The sequence below is a fragment of the Aplysia californica genome, unplaced genomic scaffold (genome assembly GCF_000002075.1).
Source record: "Aplysia californica isolate F4 #8 unplaced genomic scaffold, AplCal3.0 scaffold01655, whole genome shotgun sequence".
NCBI classification, from domain to species: Eukaryota; Metazoa; Mollusca; class Gastropoda; order Aplysiida; family Aplysiidae; genus Aplysia; species Aplysia californica.
In genome coordinates, this window is record NW_004798925.1 from 7,960 (window position 1) to 9,258 (window position 1,299).

The following is a 1,299-nucleotide window of genomic DNA, read 5'->3' on the forward strand; positions in this document are numbered from 1 at the left end:
TGAATAAATCATGCGAAATCATGTACAAAGAGCAGGCGGGCTGTGGCACTCACCTTCATCGCCCGGCGTGCAGGGCACGGGAGAGAACTCGCCGTAACAGTTCCGCTGCCAGTCCGTTAACCCTCTGGCCGCCGTTAACCCCCTTGTCGTCGCCTCACGCGCGCCTGTCTCCGGAGTCCTCATGTCGCTGCGGTGAGCAGTGTGTGCACGCGCGCTCTTGTTGGTGAGTCCCGAGCCACGCGCTCTTCTGCCGCCTGTGGAGGGAGCGAGCGGCAAGAGCGGGCTGTCTTCCTCACCCTCTTCTTCCTCTTCCTCTCCTCCTCCTCCCTCCTCTCTCGCCCTCCTGGCGTTAGTGGACACCCTCCCCCCATTCCCCCCGCCCTCGTCTGTCACACTATGTGAGTGGGAGGGTAGACAGTTCGGCGCTTTCAACTCCACATCTCCGAGAACACTTTCTCCTCCCTCTCCCCTCCCCTCTCCCCTCCCCTCTCCATTTCCTTATCTCTCCTCCTTCTTTCCTTATCTCTCCTCCCTCTCCCCTCCTATCCCTCCCCTCTCTATCCCTCCCTCCCCCTCCCCACACATGGTCTGTCACTTCCTCCATGTCTCTGACGTCCCCAAAGTCGGACCCCTGGTGTCGTGAGCGGCCCAGCAGCGTGAAGGAATCCCCGCCCCCCGCCTCACCCACGCCCTGCACCACAAGACGGGAACCTACAGACGTACTGGCCACGTTTTCCCGCGCGCACCTCCATGGCGCGTTCTCTGGGTCACCGGACGGCGCGCTCCCGCCCACACTGTTGTTGTTACTGTTGTTGTTGTTGTTGCTGCTTCTGTTGTCACCGGAGTCCTTCATGACCACTCCCGCACGCCCCTTCATCCAGGAACCACCGACGTGCGTCTGCTCACAGCTCACCCTTGCTGACGTCACAGCCCCTCCCGCCCCCCGCTGCAGCACGCCCCCCGTCCTGACACCACGCCCCGCAATACCGCCACCATTATTGTTGTTGTTGTTGTCTCCCAACACGTTAAGAAGAACCCGCTCACCACCAGCACCATCACCTCCTCCTCCTTGTCTCCCTTCACCTCCTCCTCCTTGTCTCCCTTCACCTCCTCCCCCTCCGCCCGTGGACAAACTCGGAGGTGTGAACTCCCTGAAGAAGGCCTCCCCTCCCCCGCCCGGTCTCCCGGCTCCCCCAGGGAGCGGCTTCCTGTCTGTGTAGTCTTCCACGATCACCGGGCCACAGGGGGGGTGGGCACACTGGAGACTGCGGGGAGGGGGCAGGTCGGGGGGAGGGAGGA

The 1,299-nt window shown here is 62.8% G+C and overlaps 1 protein-coding gene across 1 annotated transcript in view; it reads right to left on the reverse strand.

The window, feature by feature from the left end:
* Nucleotides 1-485, reverse strand: part of LOC101860072 — a gene marked incomplete at its 3' end in the record, with an annotated part of 8,393 nt that extends 7,908 nt beyond the window's left edge. The window contains exon 1 of the mRNA XM_005113143.2: nucleotides 54-485. Within this exon, the coding sequence (XP_005113200.2) occupies nucleotides 54-183 (130 nt within the window). The remainder of the gene's footprint in view (nucleotides 1-53) is intronic.
* Between the last annotated feature and the right edge of the window lie 814 nt (nucleotides 486-1,299).